Source organism: Macadamia integrifolia, chromosome 13 (assembly GCF_013358625.1).
Source record: "Macadamia integrifolia cultivar HAES 741 chromosome 13, SCU_Mint_v3, whole genome shotgun sequence".
Lineage (NCBI taxonomy): Eukaryota > Viridiplantae > Streptophyta > Magnoliopsida > Proteales > Proteaceae > Macadamia > Macadamia integrifolia.
This window is the reverse complement of record NC_056569.1, coordinates 19,239,107-19,259,847: the sequence shown is the minus strand read 5'-3', so window position 1 is coordinate 19,259,847 and position 20,741 is coordinate 19,239,107. Positions and strand designations below refer to the sequence as shown.

General features: G+C 35.8%; 1 protein-coding gene across 1 annotated transcript in view; it reads left to right on the top strand.

Moving 5' to 3' along the window:
• Positions 1-20,741, top strand: part of LOC122059075 (serine/threonine-protein kinase EDR1-like) — a 52,696-nt gene that overhangs the window by 22,058 nt on the left and 9,897 nt on the right. The window contains exons 9-12 of the mRNA XM_042621775.1: positions 470-565; positions 3,714-3,800; positions 5,080-5,191; positions 18,518-18,544. Of these exons, the coding sequence (XP_042477709.1) occupies positions 470-565; positions 3,714-3,800; positions 5,080-5,191; positions 18,518-18,544 (322 nt within the window). The remainder of the gene's footprint in view (positions 1-469; positions 566-3,713; positions 3,801-5,079; positions 5,192-18,517; positions 18,545-20,741) is intronic.

Genomic DNA, 20,741 nt, shown 5'->3' with positions numbered 1-20,741 from the left:
GGGACACTAGGCAAAGTTGTCACGGTGTCTAGGCTACCCAAGGCATTGGAGGGGGGCTAGACGCAAGATGACCCCTGGACACCTCGGAGACACCTTGACAACTACGATACTAGGGTGCCTTGTCTCCTAGGCATCCCTCTACCGCCTTGGTGCCAACTATGGTTTGTACTCTTCATGACTTAGAAGTTACAGACTACTAGTTACTTGATAGTGATGCAGAAAGAAATAAGTTTGAGGGTCAATGACTCAATCGTCGTCTTCTTTTTTATTCTCTCTCTCTCTCTCTCTCTCTCTCTCTCTCTTTGAATACTTTCTTGAGGGTCTATCTGTGGTGAAAAGATGACTATCAATTCAAGTTAGAAACACTAATGGTCATGTAAAGGTATTATATTTGCTCGTTTGTGTAGTTTAAATCATTATTGGTATATTTGTGTAGTCCACGAATTCTTAGTGCATTGTTTTTTTACAGTCCGGAGCATCCTTTATTTCGGGCACGTGGACGGTCCATGCTAAGTGGTGATAGACAATCATTCAGAGAATATTCGGATGATATGGCTTCGTCAAGGTTGTTATAGATAATGTTGTTCATTTGAACTATGAAAACTGTAATGCTAATGTGATTGGTTTTTGTTTTCCTTTTTTATTTATTTATTATTTTTGGGGGGGGGGTGGATGCTAATGGGATGAATGTTTCTTTCATGATAAGTTGCTAGATGTCTATATTTTATTTATTTTTTTTGTGATTTTATATCTTATGCAATAATGGCTTCATTGTGGAATGTATTGCTTTCTAATTTGGTTATTCTTTACATTTGCATGTCCTTGACTGTTTCTACATGATAGTTCAATCCTATGTAATTTTAAATGAAGAGCATTGTGACCTACTCCTTTCTTTCCCATATTTCTTCCATTACTTTTCCCTGTGATACATGCTTTGAATTACTTCTTCTTGCTCTCCATCCTTCTAAAATTATTTTAATCTAAAGTGAGTGATGATTTATACGTCGTGTTTACAGCGTACTTGATCAGGGGTGAGCCTGTGCAACATGTTGGTCATAGGTTTGAAACTTTGAAACAACCTCTCTTGCAAAGCAGGGGGTAAGGCTTCCTACATTTGCCCCTCCCAGACCTTGCAGTAGCGGGAGCCTCGTGCACGGGGTTGCTAAAAAAAACATTTACAGAGTACTTGATACGAATGTCAAAGTTTGATTTGTCTGGCCACTTTAAGTTCGGGAATGGCATTCACCTCTCAATTATGTTAAATTTTATATTTGTTAGTGGATATTCATTAGTATGAAAGGGGAATGGCTAACTACTAATACTTCTAGTGCTTAGAAGAATGAGAATGTGGGCTGAAGCTAATCTTGGATTAGCCTGCTATATAGAGAAGGAGAAATCTCACTGAAGAAGAGTTCTTCCTATCTACATAACATGACCAGCGAAAGCTCTAGTGGGGAGGACGAGATGATGTCAGATTAAAGGCGTTGGAACAAGGGAGAGTTCCAAATGACCTGTGAGTAGTGGTGACAGTTATATGGATGGCTTTGGATTTACAACAAATATGACTTTAAATAGAGTTGAATGTTGAAAGAGAATTTGTGTAGCGAACCCCATTTATTTGGGGTAAGGCTTAATTAAGTTGAATTCAGTGGTAGTGGGTGTTGGGAGTTTTGAGTTTTGTTTTGATGGCTGAGATCTGAAATTCTTGAAATTTCAGCTGAAATGAAATAAAATTTACAAGTTGGGTCTTAATGGGCAGGTTATCATTGTCCAGTCAAAACAAGAATCAAGTCCTTGCTTTCAACCTTGATCTATCATCCTTTAGAGAATGTTGATGCATTGCATGGGATATTTATGTCACCTGGGTTTGGTGTTACGTTGGAATGTCAAAACTTGTTCACTTGGTGTGATTTCAGTGCAATATGAAAGCTTATCAGTTAGATTTCCAATGGACCATTATCTTATGTTTGTGAGTTGTGTAAAAGTTATCATTGATTTACTAAGATTCTATTGGTGGTTTAAGTGAATAGGTTGTTGATGTCAGACTAAATTACCAAGGGGTAATGAGTTCCATTAAAGTCCCAAACAACCTCCATTATCTCTTGGAACAGACCAGATTAGACAGAAAATGGTAGATCTGAGTACAAACCAGAAATTGGGCCAAATAGGGCGCAAAAGGGTGAAAACTCGCAATGGTCCAACCTGGTCTTGGATGGCATTCAAATTGGGATTGAATGTAGCCAATAACATCCCCAAGTATCCCTCTAGAAATGGCTGGAAACCACCAAGTAGTTTGGAAACCAATCACAACCTAGAGCTGGGCAGTAAATAGGCTTTCACAGGTTGAATGGAGAAAACCCTGCAGCTCCCTCAAGAGGCCTCCAAAGGCCTAGCTGTGCTGGTCGAAGGCTCCTTTTGGGGGCTGTAACAAAACCCTAAGAGGGGCTGGTCGATTAGAGTTCAGACCAGGGAGATCTGGTGATCGACCCAATTTCAAGAAACCTCTATATTTCTGATATCGATTTCAGTATTATGGCTGAATATCAAACTCAGTCTGTAGTTGTTCCTTAGGGCTTCAACTTGGTTGCAAAACACAACTCAATAAACAAAGATAATAGAAGATGAGAGAAAAGAAAAGGGTGAGAATCGATGGTGGACGAAAGTGGGATAGGGAATAGTTATATCTCAGCTTGGGTCTCTCACCCTCAGCTCTCTCAATTGATGAACAACCTCTCAGGCCAAAAATATACAAGCAAGCATAGAACTTTGTTTTAAAAATTCATTCTATAGCTATTACAATTGATGGAGGCTTGTATATACATCCTTACAAATTGATTACAAAATGGAAGGTGCTAAAATAGGAAACTCAAACTGAAATATAACTCCTAATCTTGCTAACCAATAAACTAACAAAATAACTTCTTTGTCTAACCAATAGAGGAAACCAAAAAGGAAACTAGAATCTCCTAACAAGAAACCTTTAAGAAGGAAATAACTTGCTGCTTAAGAAAGGAACAAAATAGAAGCAAAATCCTAGTCTAGTGCTGAATTCGATTGATAGTCTGGAGACTTCCAATCAGTAGTTGCTGCAGAGCTTCTAGAAGATTTATGTGAAGAAAAGATAGAGGCTTGACTTGCTGAATCGATGGAAGGAACAAGGCTGCCAACAAGCTAGTTTGATGGGGTCAAACCAGAACCAGATCTGGGACAGAATTGAACCGAAAATTTGACTGGTTCAATGGAACAAAATTGACCCAGGTTTGGGACAAAAATTGGCAGCATTGAATCCTCTTTTTTGTAGCTCGATCTAGATCAATTGGTTTAGTTCGTTTTTTATTTTATAGCTCCTTATTTTTTTTCCCTTGTTGGAGAGCACTCATGGTCATGGGTGTTGCTGAAACTTGTTTTAATTGGAGTTAAAATATTTTTTTAGGTTGAGAAGTTAAAAGTTAGTTCAAGGAAAATAGAAATTTCTTAGTTTATGAGACTAGTCATTCTCCAATCTTATGATGTCGATAACTCTTTGATTTTGGAATAGGATGGATGCTGCTATGCAAATAAAACTACATTTTTTATGATTTTCTCTGTTGTTTGTTGGGCTAGTGTTGAGAAGTAATTTGTATTCTTCTATGGATCCAATCTGCTTTCATTCATTTAATTCTAGATATTTTAGGAGAGTATGTGGTGACATACAAAATGTGAACTGATTACAGGTCGGAGGGGGCATCAACGTCTGAGACTCGTAGAATAAGGAGGCGGAGCATTAGCATTACTCCAGAGATTGGTGATGATATCGTTAGGTAGGAGTTGGCTATGCCATGAGTTCTGTTCACAAATATGATATAGCACTTCAACTGTATACATGTTCCTTCTTCTACTTAAGGAATTATTTATATCTTCCTTTTAGTTAATTTTTTCCCCCTTCAAGTGCAAAAGTCCCAAGTTAATAGTGCTTCTAGCAGTGGTGGTTTTGTGCTCAGGTTTTTCAGGAAAGGTTCTGTTTAAAATCATGTAAGCTTATGATAAAGACAAGAGCCATTTGATGGTGGAAGGGATTCAGCTAGTATCAAAGCCCATAAATTATTTGAAGGGCTTGGCTTCTCATAATCCTTGCATTTCATATGGTAGTGATTGAGGGAGACTTAATAAATGTAATTAGGCTAGTAAGCTTTTAAGAGGTTATTGCAGACTTGCACCCTAGCAGGTTAGTTTATGTGCCAAGGGCCCAAGAAGAACAACTAAATGAAAAAGGATATGACTGTTACCTTGACAGCAATGACATAGTTGAGCTTGAAAGGTGCCCTACCACTCTACTTTTGATTTGGTTTGTGGATCCTTTCTTGGGATAGTAGCCGTTGTATGCTGCGAAATATAGGACCTGTTCTGGCCCACCAAGCTTTAGTCGATTGGTGATGACTATCAGTTAGTTTCGAAGCTGAAGAGTTATTTACCAAGTCAGAAGCAGATATGCCCTGCTTGCTTAGGGCTTATGTGCTGAAACTATTTTCTCATGGTTGCAGTGAACTGTAGACTTATCACTTATCGGGGAGGTCTTTTTGGGTTAATGCAGAAGTTCATGAGAGGGTAGGTATGGGAGAAGAAATGATAATAAATCTAAATTTCTGTAACTAAAAAGATGATACGGTCAAGTCCTGGCTAGAAGAGGAATTGTTTCATGGAATTAGATTGAAGAAAAAGTGAAAGTAAATTTCAGGAGAAAAGCAAAGATTTGTGATCCATAACCTTGCTTTGATCCAATTATAACTGAAGAAGAGGATTGTTAATGAAGAGCAAAGTGTCAAGGTCTCCTAGATTGTTCCAACCTTCAAATGAAATCCATTATAACTGCTTATGCATTCTGATCATGCACATATTATAATTAAAAGACCAAAACACCCGTGCTGAATGGAATTAAAACATATCAGCATGCTAATGTATGACTAATTGCTTCTCCAACAGGATTATTTTAGCACTTCTATTTAATGGGGCATTTTACACCCTCTAGTGTTTAAGAAGTGACTACTTTTCGTTGAGCATTAGCTATCGTGCTCATATTGTTCTAAATGAACTTATGTTTAGGGCTGTGCGAGCAATGAATGAGACACTGAAGCAAAATCGACTTTTAAGGGAACCAGCTGATGATGGGTCAGTAACAAATGACAAAAGCAATTGTTCAGATCCTCAACAAAATGTATGTTTGTCTATTTCCTGTATTTGAAGGATTGCATTTCATATACTAATTTTCCCATTTAGCATTACCCTCTCGTCGTTGTCACCATTAGGGCTTACCATTCTAAAATTTTGTTAATATTTAATACCAACCGATGTTGTCTTTCCTCACCTTTTTGTTTCTATACATCTTTTTGGTACTTTTACTAGGTACATAGTTGTATTTTGCAAATGTCTTTTTCTTAACCTACGGTACTTCTTGAAGGTGCTGGAATGCATTGTGCAGGATCATTGACTTATTGTATTCAAATGGTGATTCCTAAAATATTGCTTATTGCAATTCTAACCGTATAGGACTTGGAAATAAATCATATGGACACGACCATTATTATTGCCACCACCATCATGCCTTCCTCTTAAACCATCATTCCCGCTCTCAGCATCATGTCTGCCTGAACGCTACTGCTTTCCATCATGTCCACAGGACCATCACCATGCTTTTGGTTTTGCTTCCTGTCTCCACCATGGCTCTAACCGCTGCCACCCAATGGTAGCCCCTTTACCTCAAATCTATCACCACCATACCTCTCATAAGCCACAACTACCCCACCACACTTTCAACCATGGCAATTTCTGAATCACGACACCACCCTAGTGCTTGAAAACTGCCAGTAATCCAACTGCTTCCCCCTGTTCTGCCTCTGCCATGGTTGCCTCAATCACCTCTGACACTATATAATAAGAAGTCAATGTTGGCCAGGTTAATGACCTATCCAAATAGAATCTTAATTTCCCAGACTGGTATAGCTGAAAAACTACAATTCTAATTACCAAAAACTTATCCTTTGTTTTCCTTTTTCCCCCTCATAGGAAAGGGAAGAGAAATTTATTATGACTTATGAGGGAAGAACGTAGAACAGTGAGAAAGACAATCCACTGGCATAAGATACATACACAATTATTCAAATACTGGAATAAAAAAAACAAATATATCTTTCTGATGACTATTCGTGAATAGCTTCCCAACATTTGTAGCTCTTCAGAAAGGTTTCTTTTCCTTGCAAATCCTTGGTAGTCATAGATGTGTCATCATATATCTAGCAATAACAGCAATTACTTTGGCCAACTTATGGATTAGTCCACAAAGATTCAGTCCCCCCCCCCCCTCCCCCCCTTTTTCTTATTTTACACAACCACTAACTGACACCATATAGGATCAGATTTTTTACGAAATAAAAAAATATAGGATCAGATTCCACAGGAGTAGATATGTCTTGGGATTAAGTTCTGGCTCTGGATGTATAAATCATCGCAAGTTGAGGAGAATCCATTTGTCGGCAAATAGGCCTTCAAAGTATTTTCAAAACCAGAGAAGTATTCATTTCAACATTTAGGATCTGCCAAATCTATGGAGCTACAACTAGGATAGCATTTTCTGGCAAGCTTGAAACTCTACTTTGCAAGATGTCAAGATTTAGGAGCTTTTATGGAGAAACAGTTTATCCAAAAACCTGAATTCCGGTAGTGTTTGATTTCCAAATCAGAGCCTGTTCTATACTTCTATGTTCAGAAGATTTATCACATAAAGGTTCATGATAGGTTTTAACACAAACAATTACTTTATGCTATTCTTCCAAATCCATTGATCAGGTCTATTGCAACTGCATAAATAATCTGTTGCAGGTTTAATAATAATCAACTGCCAATCTTAGACATTTCTTGTGAAGATCAAATTCCAACTAATAGTGGGCTAGACTGTGGCGCAATGGTTAAGTTGCACTATTGTAACATGTTGGTCACAGGTTCAAAACTTGGAAACAGACTCTCCTGCGAAGCAAGGGGTAAGGCTGCATACATTTGTCCCTCCCGGACCCTGCAGTAGCGGGAGTCTTGTGCACTGGGTTGCTCTTTTTTGTCAAATCCAACTGATGTTCTTGCACATATCCATATAATGCTATACGACAACAATTTTCTCCAAAACCAGATTACATTTGTAGAACCCATCCTATGTTGGACAATCTTTATTAAGATTTTCTCTAAAACCTTAATAAACTGAAGGACCTGGACCCATACAATCCAGTAACTTTTTCTGTAATTAAAACCATGATAGTTTCAGGAACTTCCAGTCACTTGATTCACTAATAACTGTTTGCTTTGGCAGTGCAACTCTCTGTTGACATGCCTAACAGATTCTATGAAGCTGGACACTGATCAAGATTTACTTTCCATTAAAATCAGAATTTTCTTTTGAAATTATTACTAAATTTTTATGCAACCATCAAGAAGTCTGCGTCAAGCCTAGTGGAATACTTGACTCACTTATAAAACTGAAGTTCTATTGGATATTATGGATGTAAATTGAAACAATACCTGAATAATAAAACCAGTAAACAAGAATGAAGAGGAGATGATGAAGAAGTAGACACACAGACACATATGGTAGAGGCCCACACATATATCCTTTAACTTAAGTAATTGATCAAGACAAATAAACAAAACATAAAGCATTCCACATAAACTCAAACGTAAATAAGGTTGATTGATATAGATATTTGGATCAACTGGAGGGCTATGATCCGGGTTGCTGATTTGTAAGTGGTATGTCCAAAAGTTTTTTTTTTGGCCTTTGGATCCGTGTAGCCAACCCCATTCAGTTGGGATAAGGCTGAGTTGTGTTGTTGTTGTTGTTGTTATTGTTGTTGTTTTAATCATAGAATAGTTCAGATTAGGGAAAATTGGGTAATTCGTAATAGCAATAGGAATAGGGTTAAAGCAGTGATTTAATCACAAATATTAGGGTTCAGAGTGAAGAAGGATTACTGATCTCAAACTTGAACGTAACCTTAATCAGTAACTATATAACTAAAGAAATCAGAATTGAGTTCAGGTCTGAAAACATAGTATAAAAAAGCAAGGGGTAAAATAGTTGTTTCACTCCAGCAGCCAATCGGCTTGTCAAAACTGAGTGGGACTTGAATCAAGTTCTTAAGGGGCTCAGTCCAAATTTCGATCTGATGGCTGGTTTGCTTAATCCAAAAAATAATGGAGTATATGAACTTCTAGAACAAGTAGGATTCTAGCTGCAGAAAAGTGAAGAGATAGACTTGTTAATGACAGTGATTGAATAATAGGATTAGAAAACCAATAACCAGCAGTAGTGTAGAAAGATCCACCTAGGCTTCACACTGCAAGGTGTTTATTGGATCAAACACCAATCCCTTTTGTTTCACACACAAGGGGTTTCTTGATCAAACAAAAGAGGTTTTCAATGGAGGACAGCAACAAAAGCTGCAATTTTGTTTATCAAACTCTTGTGCAATGCTAGTCTTCCTTACAAACTTATTTAAAAGACTCAAAAATAGACTCGAACACTAAAAAAGAAATGCCTAACCCAATCCTTAATTAATAAGGTAACATAAATTGACTAGGAAACTGAAATAACAAAGAAAATAGGACTCAAAACAGGACTGGACTTATAGACTCCTAATCGAGCATAACTAAAACACTTAAGCAATTAAAATAAGGAAATAACTTAAGTAATCCCATATACGTAGCCTATTCCCATATTAAAAGCCCATTAAAGTGGTCCATTACAAAGAAAACCCATGGAACTAAAGGTCCAACACATTTATAACCCTTCCCAAAGCTTATTTCAAATAAAATAAGCTTTGGGAATAATTAAAATTTTAATATATAAGGTTTGCTTTGAGCTTTGAATTTGGTCCTGGTGCTAAATTCCGCTCGTTTCTTTAGGAGCATGATATGATCATGGTCCTTCTAGGTGTTGATTTGTAGAGTTGCATTCATTCTAATTCCCATGGATTTATCCCTTTTTCTTCTTCTATCATCCTTAAGTCTTGTAAGTTTCATGAATCTTGATTTTTTTTTATTTTTTTTATTTATAATTCTAGGGCTTGTTTTCTTTTGTTGTCATGTTCAATATCCTCTCTTCTTGACAACATTCTTCCTATCCTGGCCTATCCTGGCCCAGTTCTCTTAATTGAAACTCTAATTTGTGGGTCTGTTGATCTTTTCATTTCGTCATCCTTATTCTACCATCCCTTAATGGCATAACCTAATCATTTGTGTCTAAGCCTAGTCAATATCTTTGAGGACTTAGTGTTTAAATCCTCTTGTTGAAATTCCATATCTTGTAAAAGTTGGGTATTATCATTATTTTGAACTGTTATCGATGTTACTAAAAAACTTTAGTCAATATGGATGAATTTGTTGATCAAATCATACTTCGATAACCCAAGCCTGTGTCCATTCTTACATTTCTTCAAAAAGAATAAAGTTGCTAAACAAATACTATAGCTCCTTCATTTTTGAAATCTTTGACTTTCATTGTAAGATATTTCTACCAATATTTGACTGAAACAAATATTGATGTCTAATTAATTTCTGTTTTATTATTTGTATTGTGTATGTGACATGTGTGTTTTAGTTCTTTTATTATTTTTTGAAATAGAAATATACATCTCCAAATAATTTGTAATTTTTATACTGTTTTCAGAAATTTGGCAGTATTTTGACGACAATTGATTCTTTTGTTTTAAGTAATAGATATTTGTACCTCCAATGTCATAGACCTTGATCTAGCCATATTTGTTGGTTGTCTTTAAATTAGTAACATCCAATTAATTGATTAAATTGAATATCTATGTCTGAGGGAATATTTTCCAAAATTAAAACCCAATCCAGTAGCTCAATTTTGGGGTCTGTGCAAGGAATTTGAGCAGAAGTTGTTATCATGAGAAATATGGGCTATTGAGTTAGCTTCAAGTTGGCAAAAGAATCAGGTCAATCAGAGTTTGGGAGAGAGAGATATAGTCAATTAAGTAAACATTATGTTCAACAAATCAAGTCTTAAAAAATGCCAAAAAAAAGGGGAACATGTTTTAAACGCTAAACGTGTTTAGAACGGAATGCTTGTTGTTTTCCCTTTTTTCGTATTTTTGGGAAGCATACGGCAAAAGTGATGACTCCCAACTCCAACTGAACATGCATCACTTCGAGAGTATTCAGATGACAATGAAGAGCTAGTTACAGACCAACCTGAGTCTAGCTCTAAATCGAAACGACAAATTTCTTCCGATGATCATCTTGAAAAAGATCCTGAGTTCGCCCCTCAATATGGAGCCTGAACTCATTTTGAAGACAATAACATCTTCACTACCAAAGAAGAAGATGATCCAACTCCCACGTCTTTTTACCAAAGAAAAGATGACTTAAACAAGACCAATATTGCGTCAGGAGGAACCTATCTTGACCTGACCCATATACCCTTTAAAGACTATGAATCAACAATTGATGATTGGGCACAAACTTTTGGTATAATGATAACCAATCAGAAGAATTTATGGTCTAAAGAAAAATTCATTGAATATATTGCAGGAAGATTATAAGGAGATAGATTAGTCAATCTGCTAATGATCGGCGGTAATTCGCACTGATCAATAGCCCTGATATGAGAATCAGGTGATTCTCTTATCTATCTAACCAAGGGTGCAGATGAAGAGCCACAGTGATCGTCGCTGCCACTCTGATACCAACTCTAGCCGGAGACTGCCGGGGCAAAATACAAGAGATCTTACACAGAAATTTCTTACAATAGGAAAACCTTATAACAAGAGAGCTTTACAGAAGAACTTTCGAGTAATATTACAATAATTGATGATCACAACTGAGGAGGGGGTCTCCTTTTATAGACTCCGGATTTAAAGACCTCTGAAGTTCGTGGATTTCAGTGTAACTTAAATCCATAAACAGTAACTTGCTACAGTACCGGTAATAAGTGTATAGTTTCGATAAAATTTGGTGACGTCATCATGAGAGTCATGTGAGATGTCATGATGGTTCTATATGGTTGGTCCATTTTATGCTTCCATCATATTATCAATGTTGTGCTCAATTATAGAATCAAAACTTCCTGTCGAAGAGTGTCCTCCATAACCGAGTAAGTCTTCATCCATTGCTTCTTGTAAGGCAATGGTAGATTGGACATCCAAGAGTAAATCCAATGGTGCGTCCAATGGTACCAAGTCCATAATATTGTCAAGAAATTGATTTGCTTCAGTTTCTTGTGAGGATTGACCATGTAGTCAACATGAATGCCTGTGCAGAATGATCTTCGACTGTTGATTACTTTGGTAGTAAACCGGTCTCCTGCTAGTTCAAAGGCTTTTTTCCTTAATGTTATTAAGGCACCTTTCCACACTTATCGATGATTACTGTTTTGGATTATTTCAAGACTTATATCTTCTTCAATCTTGGGGGGTCCAATATATGAATCTTGGTTGGCAGTAGTAAGAATCCAGATTTGGTAGGGTTAATAAAAATTTTCTCTTTCCCGCCAGCCCAAAGAGGAGTAAATATTTAAAGCCAAACCGGGACAAAACTTTCAATTTTTGAAAGTATGATAAATCATGGTGTGCATCATTATCGGTAGATGATGGGTAAATTTCGTGTTAGGTTGAAAAAAATTCGTCCACAGAGTCCCCATTCGATAGTGTGTATATCCATAGTTTTTAAGGCATTAAGGCGACGGAGGCGTTTGAGGGTATTTCGGAGTGCCTTAGCGATAAGGCGGACATAAAGCGTCGTCTTATTGACTAAAGCGTTCCTGTGTAATTTTTTTTATAAAACCAATCTATTTGGCAAGGTTCATATTCATACCAATGTAAGATATTCATCAAGAAAACAAATCAATAAAGTGAATAAACTAAGTTCATCTTCATTAATCATCAATATTCAATAATCAATCATCATAACATATTAACATATAATATAAATACATAATAATGAAACAAAATTATAAATATAAAGAAAAGAAGACATAAAATATACAAGTATTTATTATACTTACCTCTATGATGCCATAATGAGTGCCTAAGCCTTAAGGTCATCCACTATATTTCTACTCTTGTCAAAGAAGTAATTAAGAACTTAAAATTAAAACACATTGAAAGTAAAAATCGAGATGCCAAATTAAATGGATGAGAAGTGACTAACCTGGGGATTCTTAATCATTCTAAAAAACTTTAAACTTCAATGAAGTAAAAACATAAAATAAACTAAAATACTAAAAATTTAGTAAACAATGAAAGTCAAATACTTAAAAGTTCAAGGACCTAAAAAACTTTAAAGTTTAAAGACTCAAAATACTTCAAAGTTCAAAGACTCAAAGACTCTCAATCCAAATCAGTAATTAAATTAAAATCTTCTCATTTGCATTCTGTTTCTGGTTTGCATCATTTGGAGCTATGCCATAATCGTCCTCAATGTTTTCATCATCACGAATATCCTCTTCACTCATCTCATCCACTTCTTCATCTGAATCCTCAAGCTTAACCCTCCTACCAAGCCGGGTATAACAAAGATTGGTTCCACTAGTAGATGTTGGAGCCCTCCTTGGTCTATTGTGGCCTTGATATGATGAAGATGCCTCAAGTGCTCTATCAACATCTTTCCAAGTGAGATCATTCTCAGGATAAACTAATTCATCCTCTGATTCACCAATCATCCACTCACTACAATTAAGCTCATCGAGCAACAATGGATTGTAGTTTCTGCATTGTTCTTTTCTTTCTTGGAACCTTGCTTGAAGTCGACGATTATATTGAATGTAGACAAAATCATTTAACCGTTGATGCTCTAACCTATACCTCTTCTTGGTGTGAATTTGAAAAACATTAATAATATGAGGTTATTTACTTATCTTCAATAAAACCATATTGAGTGAAGTACAAGTACTCAGAACTCAATAGTCAATATTCACAAATTCAAATGTGCTCCAATTGCGCTCATAACCATAAGATGAGCAACAAAGACCAAGTATGCGCAATGCAAGCTTTGAAATGTCAGGAGCAGTACTTCCATGTCGAGACCACCAAGAGACTATAAATATATAATATAAAAAAATAGGTTAAGTAAAAAATCAACATACAAAGTTCTAAACTAATTAGAACTTTAAAAGAAATATACTTATTAGGATTCAACTTGTCCCTTTGTCTAATGGCCATGTCCTTTGCAAAACTTTCTTGAACAGTGGTATACTTGACAATCTGGACAATGATCTTATCTTGCAAGGTCTCATCAGGCACCAACCTTGCAAGAACATCATTGAAGGCATCACTTGCTTTTTGAGCTAAGTCCAACTCATTATCTAGATTATCTGCTATTGCCTTATAGAACTTATTTGGATTGAGGAAAAATGCAGCTAAATATATTGATCCATTTATCATAGTCTCACAACGGTGATCAACAATCGCTATGATTTTCTTCCATTTCCTTTTATTGTCTCCAAAAAAATTTTTGTTCTTCTTTACCACTTGTATTGCCATATATACTTCAGGCATAACAGGCAACTCATCACCATCTACAATCCTCAAGAGTTGAAGAAGAGGCTGTGATGTTCTTATACAATCCATCACACCATTTCAGAATGTTGTAGCAAACACAGTCTCAGAAGCTTTCTTCCCTGCCTCTGTAGATGCAAGCTTAGAACGGGACCATTCATCATTAACAAATAATTTTTTCAAAGATTCTTTTGTACTTGTATAAGCTCTGGAGAGTTAAAAAGGAAGAGGCAAATCTAGTCACTCCAGCCCTCAATTAAGTCTCCTATTTTTTGCCTCATAGCTTCAGGAAGGCGAGTGTGCCTGTAGATGAATGCAGTTAATTTCCTGCCCTTCGATATAACAGACATATAAGAGCGTAATTTGCCTATTTCCTCCATTATAAGGTTTATGCAATGAGCTACACATGGACTCCAAAATAACCTCTTCCTTTTCTTCATTAGTAGTTGACCCGCTGCAACATAGTTGGCAGCATTATCAGAGACTACTTGAACCATATAATCTTCACCAATCTCTTCGACCTTACTATCAAGTAGCTTAAATAACATTTCAGCTGTTTGTGATTGGTTAGATGCATCCATAGACTCTAAAAAAAAAGTCCCCTCCGGATAGTTGACAAGAAAATTAATTAGGTGCCTTCCTTTCTTGTCTGTCCACCCATCAGACATGAGTGTGCACCCATATTTCCTCCAATATCCTTGATACTTCACCTTTAACTCATCAATTTTATCATTTTCAGACTTCAATAGAGGCCCCCTATAGTCATGAATTGAAGGGGGTTGAAACCTGGTCTATATTGACCAATAGCTTCTACCAATTCCTCAAAACTCCTTAACTTCAAAGCATTAAATGAAACACCACTCTTATAAGCCCACCTTGCAAAGTAAGAACGACGTTTATCTCTTTCTTCTTCTCCTCTTACACGGTTCTCCATTGTTGTCTGATATGAACCTTTATCCCACCTATCTACAATCACTTCTTCAGGAGTCCTCCTCACATGCTTATCTATGGGACCCCTTACTTGTTGTTTGGATTGTGTTTGAATGATAGCTTTATTTCTTCTTGAAGTTGCCCCAGAGCTAGGGATAGGAAATGAGACCCTCATATCGGATACTATATTCTGTTGTGGTCCCGTTACTTTTGTAGGTCCATCACTAACATCCAAATCATAAAAAACAATCAAGGTCCCTCTTCCTCTAGTTCTTCAAGATTGCATCTCTCATCTCTTTAGCAATTGCTTCCGTTGTTTTCATACACTTGGCTACATCTCCATAGCCAGCAATAAGATGTTTCAATCGTTTTATTCCTCCCTTGACATCCTTCCCACAAAGGGTACACTTAATCCAATTCTGTCTAATACGTCAAGCTAATACCCATATTTCCATCTAGGATCATTTGATTTAGCTCTCATTTTTGGATCCTTGCTTGGATCAATCGTTGATTGTGTAGTAGCAACAATACTTGTATTTTCACCCCCACTGCTACCACCAATTGTTTCTATAGATGAGTGGATTCAACTTGTCTCTTTGTCTAAGACTGTAATGTAAAAAGGTAATCAGAATAATAAAAAGGTAATAAAAGGGAATATTACAATAAGGGAATATTAGCCTATTAGGTAATAAGGTAATAAAAGCAAATACCTCCACTAAAGAGATATGGGAAAATCAGACTAAGAAAAAGAAAAAGAAAAAATACTCTAGGAAAAATAACACATATGTATACTTATTCTGGGTAGCCATTAAAAGGAACTCATGTCAATACAGCCACATTTAACATTTAGGCTGAATTCACCATACTTACATAATCAGAACCTACTATGGCACTTATCTGGATACTACAGAATCAAATACTATAAATAGAGGTTTTAAAAAACAAATTCTAACTTCCCATCCATGTTCTTTTAAACATGCGGAAGAAGATATCCTCCAAACAAAAGCAGACACAAGAGAAACACCAAAAGCAAGCACAACAATACCAGACCCCTGAAAGAACATACATAGAAAAAAAAAAAAAAAAAAAAGGAAAATAAAGGTCATAAAGGTTAAGATGTTGCAGTTTTAAGGTTAATAAGCTGAGTGTTACACTGTTACTGTAATACTAAGATGTTCTTTCATTCTAATGTTGCTTAAAGATATACTATGTCAGCAAGCTATGTAATCCACAAAAACATGGAGAAATAAAAGCGGAGGGACAACTTACAAAAGTATGTAAATCCCAAAACTAATTTGAGGGAGAAAAGGAGGACATTAAAAATATCCCCCGCGAAAAGAGGATAAAAATGCATAGAAATCAGAATGGGAGAAAACCATAATCTATCAGAGAATAGAAGCTGCTGAACAAAAACAGTGGTGGCATTGCTGGTGGTATTTTAAATTAAAAAACAAAATTTTCCTTTTCATCATCTATATAATTAAATCCCATAGAGACAAGGGACAACAAATTAAATGCAAAACAACACATGCAAATGGTAGTGGTAGCACAAAATTTTACACAAGTCCACACTGGTCCTGGTGGTGTTGGTGGTGGTGGATACAACTAAGAATAAAGAATAATGTTGTTGAGAAACTGGATGTACAGTTTTAATGTTAACAAGCTGAGTGTTACTGTAATACCAAGGGAGCAGGTATGTCGCACACCCCACCTAGAAGAGCTTCGAACATGTCATAAGTTCTGGGTCAAGGGTTACAGAGTCGGTTGGACTATTGGAGTGATGAAATTCTGGGTTTTGATTGTGACAGCCAACAATGGGTGGGTCTCAGAGAACCCTGTTGGAACTTTGCCTAAGCTAAGCATGAAAGTCTCTAAAGTTGTTACAGTCACCGTAGGAAGGAAAAAAAAACTGTTATCATACGAAGTCTCAAGCTCACCGACTCACCGACTCACCGTATGGTGTATGATGAAGATGAAAGAAGGAAGAAGGGAGAAGAAAGAAGAAGAGAGAAACAAAAACCGTATGGTGTATGATGAAGATGAAAGAAGAAGGAAGAAGAAGGGAGAAGAAAGAAGAAAAGAGAAAAAAAAAAAAGCGCACAAATCAAAAATAGAAATATAAACTAAAACATACCTGGAGATGTGGAAGGACACTTCGCCGGAGGTCGCCAGATGTCGCCGAAGGCTGTCGGAGGAGAAGGAGAAGTTGCTGGAGAAGAATCGAAGGATGAGGCTCACCGTCGGTTTGGGGTTTTACGATTTGGAGTGGAGACTGAGAGAGAATGAGAGATGCGATTTGGGTTTTATTTTATTTATTTATTTATTTTTTTGGTAAGGGTTTTTATTTTCTAAGTTATATGGTTTTTTATCCAATGCATCACATGTTTATCAAAACTTATACACCTGCCAATGAGAAAATGTAATTTGGAATCTTCATTAAGCAATTTTAAAATGTGTTTTAAAAGAAAATTTTGATCATCACATGTGCATCAGACCTTATACACCTCCCAATGAGAAAATGTAATTTCGAATCTTCATCAAGTAATTTTATAATGTGTTTAAAAAAAAAAAATTGATCTAATGCATCACATATGCATCAAAACTTATACACCTGCCAATGAGAAAATGTAATTTGGAATCTTCATAAAGCAATTTTAAGATGTATTTTTAAAAAAAACAAACACATAAGGCGATCACCTTAGTCGTAAGGTGTCATAAGGCATCGCCTTTCACGCCTTATAGCATAAGGTGGCCGCCATACTCACTTCCCATAAGGCAGACCACTGCCTTATCACCCATGGACTGCATCAGCTCCACGCCTTACCAGCACCTTAAAAACTATGTGCATATCCTATAAGTCAGTGGAAGGATAAAAAAGAACTCGAAGATAATTCTCATGAAAAAACAAGTCTTTTAGATATTTTTGTAATATCTAGGAAAAATGAAAAATATTATCTTCGACAAATTTTCTTTTGATAAATTTGAAGCATTCCTTGGGTAGTACATGCCTCGCTTTTTCATGAATACAAATTCATCTGATTTTATGAAAAATGGGTTTTTCATGAAAATCAGTAATAAATTCGGAGAGCTTGGGAAAATTGTTTATTTTCTCATATTCAATATCATCATCAAAATTCGTTTGGGTAATGATTTTGAAGATCAATTCTTGAAAAGGTTTTTGGTTTGCAAAAGGTTGTGGAAAGAGTATGCATATCTTGTTTGAAAGATTTTTTCTTATTGCCACAGTGTGATTTCCATACTTAATTAATCATGTAATAGACATCGTTGGGGAGTCCTTGATGTCTATGAAATTCAGTGATTTTGAATTCAGAGACTTCTGTAGACGCTTTCTGTAAGAGATTTCGAAGTCAGATATCATTTTGCATCTGAGTCACTTGTAGGTAAGTGAGAGGGTCTCATATGGGTTTTGTACCCACTGAATTTGAGAATAAGGGGTTTGAGATAATGGAGTTTGTGTCCATTGAATCTGAGATAGTGGAGTCCATTGAGATATTCCTAGTGTAGGAAAATATTGAAATGGTTCGCTTGGGGTAAGTGAAGCTTGTGATAAATCAATCTTATTAGCAGGTCGTGTATATGACGCTGAAGATTTTTTCCCAAAAGGCTTTTGTGGCATTAGTTTGCTAGAAGATTCCTTTGCAGTAGGTCTGCTTGAGGACTCTTTTGCCTTGCCTTTTCCTTTGATGGTTATCCATCCATCATTGCTTTGTTGTTTATCCATTGTCTACTGAGATAATCTGCAAGAAAATTTCTTAAACTGTTAATATATTCTACTTCAAATCTATATTGACTAATTTCATTATACCAATTAATTCTTTTGCCATTTTCTTCACCTTTTTGGATTTCATAAAATCGCGAACTTCCTGATTATCGGTCCGTATTAAAAACCATTTTTTTGGTATAAGAAAATTTTTGAATTTTTGTAATCCAAAAAGATGAGCTAAAAGTTCTTTTTCAAATATAATAGAATGTATTTGTGTATACGTGAATTTTCCTGAATTGTATCCACAAACTTGTTCGTCTGTTGGATTTTTCAGGGGTCGCTTTTAATTCTGCTCCCCAATGTTCATTAGAAGCATCGGTTTCTAAGATGAGGAAATCACCTGGAGTAGGAAAATATATTGGAGGAAGATTTGTTAGCTCCTTTATTTGTTGGACAACCTGTGTGTCAGAATCATTCCATGTCCATTTATTGTCTTTGTATAATTTTTTCAGTAATGGTCCTTTTTTAGAGAGGTCCTTAATAAAATTTCGGCTATAATTGAAAATTCCAAGAAACTGTTGTAAGTGTTTCTTATCATACAGTTTATCAGAAAACTCCTTTATTTTTCCTAAAATATGATCTTTTAATTGTAACCCATTCTGTGTTAGAATGAGTCCAAGAAAATTGATAGAGGTTTTCTCTAATTCGATCTTTTTTGGATTTAAAATTATTCCATGTTGTTGGAATAATTGAGAGGTTTGCTTGAGATGTTCTTGATATTCTTCCTTAGTAGAAGAGAAAACAAGAATATCAGCAATATATATAGCCACAAAAGGTAGATCTCCAAATATAGAGTCCATCCATCTTTGGAAAATTTGAGGGGTTGTATTAAGACCAAAAGGCATAACTATCCATTGATAATGTTTATTAAATGGGACACTAAAAGCTATGAGTGGTTTACTCTCGTTAGTCAATTTGATTTGCCAAAACCTTGATTTGCAATCAAATTTGCTAAAATATTTAGCGGTTTTGGTCTTATGAATAAGAACATCTTTTCTTGTGATGAAGTATCCATCGAAAATAATGTTTTGATTAAGCCTCTTATAGTTGATTACCATACGGGCTTTTCCTCTGACTTGTTCAGCATGGTTGCGTACCATAAATGCTGGACTAGTGTGAGGACTTGTTGATGGTTCAATTAATTTGAGTTCTTGTAACTCTTTTAATTGAATATCAAATTCCTTAATATCATCTTCAAAATATAAAATTGGTTTTACTCTAATGATCTTTAGTGGATCATCGAGTTGAATATGGCAAAATCTTGGGCTTTTATCCCATAACTTTAATGGGTTGTCACTAAAGTTATTAGATAATTCCTGGTAGAGCCAATGAGTGGGTTTTAGAATTCGAATAGTTGGTTTTGGTGTAAAACCTTTCTCAATGAAAAAACTGTGTTGAGGGAGAATTGATATCGTAACCTCAGTAGAGTTTAAAGTTATTTTTACAGAATTATGTAAAATTGTTAAAGGAAGATGATTTTGTGAAAAGGTATTTCCAAGAATAAAATCACCATGCATAAAATGAAAACAAAGAATTTGAGGAATAATAAACTGTATATTATTCAAATAAATTAGAACTTTATGAGCTTTGTACTCTAAAGTAACCAAAGGTCCTGTGACACCATGGACATAGATTAGTTTTTCCATATTTTCCCAATAGTGTTCGGGGATTGCATTCCATTGACAAACAACATGTGTTGCTTCTGTGTCAAATGAGGATGTCAAGGCTATATTCCTCATATTGTGGGAATTTAAAGATACCTTTTACATAAATATGTTTATTTTCTTGATTTAATGACCGTATGAGTTCTTCTTTTTCTCCTCTGTTATCTTGCAACTCAGAAACATAGGTGGACTAATGGCAGAACAGGCTTGACTTGAAATTGGATCGGGTTGTAATTTCGGAAAATACTCCCTATGACATAAATATTCAATCAATTAATCAGATGATACTAATTAGAGACAACCAAATATTTACTAAGTGTCATTGTTGTTAAGTTATGAGTCACAAGTTGGGGGATTTTCCCAACCTAGTATAGTTGTTTCCTTTCCAGACTAAGTTGCCTTATTTTTATTTGGTTTACTGTTTAGAGTAGGTTTCCTATTTTAGCTACGTGTCTTGAGTTGTATTCTGTTTAGGATTTCTTTCCTTGTCTAAGAAGGAAATCTACTTGTAAACACACATTATAAAATACACGACAAGGGACTGTAGAGGTATCGTCTGCACTCTTCTCGGCAGCCCCTTCTTCCTCATCTCTTCTCCTTCCTCTTCTACAGGTCCTAGTTTGTTAGACCTTAAATCGTTACAATTGCCATGATGTCATGCCACCAAAATGTTTGTTGTCAATAAATAATTCCCATAATTGGAAAATAATGGACAAGACCAAGGAAACACCAAGTGAAACCATAGTTAGCAAAAACTGAAACGAAAAAAAAAAAAGGTACGGGTTTTAAAAAGTGAAAATTTCTGAACAATATGGTCAAATAAACAGTAAAAAA